The following is a 2,126-nucleotide window of genomic DNA, read 5'->3' on the forward strand; positions in this document are numbered from 1 at the left end:
CGCGGGGGGCCCTGGGTACCTTGGCGAAGGCGAGGCAGCGCCACTCCGCGAGCTGCTCGGTGACGGTGCGGAAGAGCCTCCAGAGGCGCTCGTGGGCCTCGATCAGGTCCTGGCCCGTGGCCACGAAAGCCTGGTCCATGCAGTCCCCTGCGGGGGCGGGCACACGCTCGTTTGGGAGCCCTGCCCGCCGTGCCGGGGCAGCCCCCGGGAGCCTGGGGGGGACGCGCAGCCCAGGGTCTGCCGGGTGCCGCAGGGCTGCGGGGCCCGGGCGCGGCGGGGCGGCACGGCCGTGCCTGTGAGGGTCTTCTGGGAGTGGCAGAGCTCGTCCAGGCGGGCGGCCGTGGCCTGGAAGCACAGGAGCAGGCCGCGCAGGTCCTGCTCGGCGGCGCGGGCGTTGGACGCGGGGTCCCGGAACCGGCCCGTGGTGGCCGCGGCCAGCAGGTCGTGCAGCTCCCGCCGCGCCCGCTGCAGCGACTCTTCCAGCTCGTCCATGATACTGAGGCGCCGCAAGGTGATGAAGTCCGAGGCCTCCTGCTGCTGGAAGACGAAGGCCTCCCACATGTCCAGGAGCTGCGGGTAGAGCGGGTCAGCGCGAGGGGGCTCCGGGGACAGGCACAGCCGTGTGCGTGCGCGTGCACCTCCCTGGGGGTCGCGACCACGTCACGAGGTGGAAGCTGGTGTCCGGCCTGGAGGGGAAGGTCCAGGAAGACGACTTGGACAGGAGGGAGAGGGGCTAAGGGGCCAGGAGGAGAGGTGGCAGCGTGGCACTGCTCAAAGCAGGAGGACCCCGGGATGGGGTGGGCTTCTCGGTCCTTCCCGTGGAAGGCAGTGTCCAGGCTAAGACCCGCGTCTCCGGGATGGGAACGCGTGGCTGAGACAGCTCACAGAGCTTCCTCGCCCGCCTCAAGGCGCTCTGTCTAACTCACGAAGCCCATGGCCCGACCAGGGGCAAGGTGCTCCTGAACTCGGTTCTGGCCAAAGGGGACGATCTAGTGAGCAACCCGCAGACTGAAGGGAAACGGGGTGTCAGCCACCATGAGATGATCACCTTCTCCATCCACCGCAAGCCAGGGAAAATCAGCCAGTAGGGTAGAAATCCCCGATTTTAGGAAACCTGATTTCCACAAACTCGGGAGCTTGGTTGGCGAGGCCCTGCAGGACCACGGTCGGGTGAGGAAGGGAATACAAGAAGTGTGGTTGTTCCTCGAGGAAGCAATCCTAAAGAAGAAAGTCTAGTCCCTCTCGCAAGAAAGGCAGTAAAAGAGCTGGGGGACCCCCTTGGCTCAACAGGGGAGTCCTGAAATGAGCGACTGCTGAAGAGGAGTACTCGGAGCTGCCCGCGCCTGCGGGGAGCACGTCAGGACAGCGAAAGCACGAACTGAACATGAACTGGCCACCGCGTTCAAGGACAACAAAAGTCCGTCTTTAGCTACGTAGGAAGTCGCAAAAGGAACAGGGGGAGCCTAGGGCCCCTGTTAAATGAAATGGGACGCCTGTCAACCGAAACCCGGGACAAAACCGAACTCCCGAATGAAGACTTCCCGTTGGTATTTCAGGCATTAGCCTGCTTGACAGGATACAGGGTGACCACGATGGGGGTGACCGTCCTCCCACAGTTGACATAGATCTCCTGGGGGAGCGCCTACAAAGGCTAAATATCTATAAGGCTAAATATCAGTTGGCAAAACAGGCTACAAAGGCAAATATCAGTTGGACCGGACGAACTACACCCGAGAGCGTTAAAAGCTGGCCGACGTCACCGTGCACCTGATGGCGAAGTTATTTGAAGACTTGTGGCGCTCGGGAGACGTCCCAGAGGACTGGGAACAAGCCAGCGCGGTGCCTGCCTTGAAGAGAAGGAGAAGGGAGGACCCAGGAAACTACAGGCCAATCAGTTTGACCTCAATCCCAGGTAAAATCCTGGAGAAAATCATCGAAGAAACCATCACACAGAGGTTAACCGAAGGCAGCATTATGACGGATAGCCAGCGTGGCTGCGTTATGGGCTGGTCGTGCCAGACCAACCTCATTTCCTTCTCTGATCGGGTTACTCACCACCTGGACTGGGGAAATGAGGCTGATGTCATATACTTGGACTTCAGAAAGGCCTTCGACCTGGTCTCGCA

General features: G+C 61.6%; 1 protein-coding gene across 1 annotated transcript in view; it reads right to left on the reverse strand.

Annotated features, from left to right (window-relative positions):
• Positions 1-2,126, reverse strand: part of DNHD1 (dynein heavy chain domain 1) — a gene marked incomplete at its 5' end in the record, with an annotated part of 32,106 nt that overhangs the window by 24,318 nt on the left and 5,662 nt on the right. Inside the window, 2 exon segments of the mRNA XM_019528553.1 lie at positions 11-219; positions 222-570. Of these exon segments, the coding sequence (XP_019384098.1) occupies positions 11-219; positions 222-570 (558 nt within the window).

This window comes from Crocodylus porosus, unplaced genomic scaffold (genome assembly GCF_001723895.1).
Source record: "Crocodylus porosus isolate Cpor-Errol unplaced genomic scaffold, CroPor_comp1, whole genome shotgun sequence".
Taxonomy (NCBI): Eukaryota; Metazoa; Chordata; order Crocodylia; family Crocodylidae; genus Crocodylus; species Crocodylus porosus.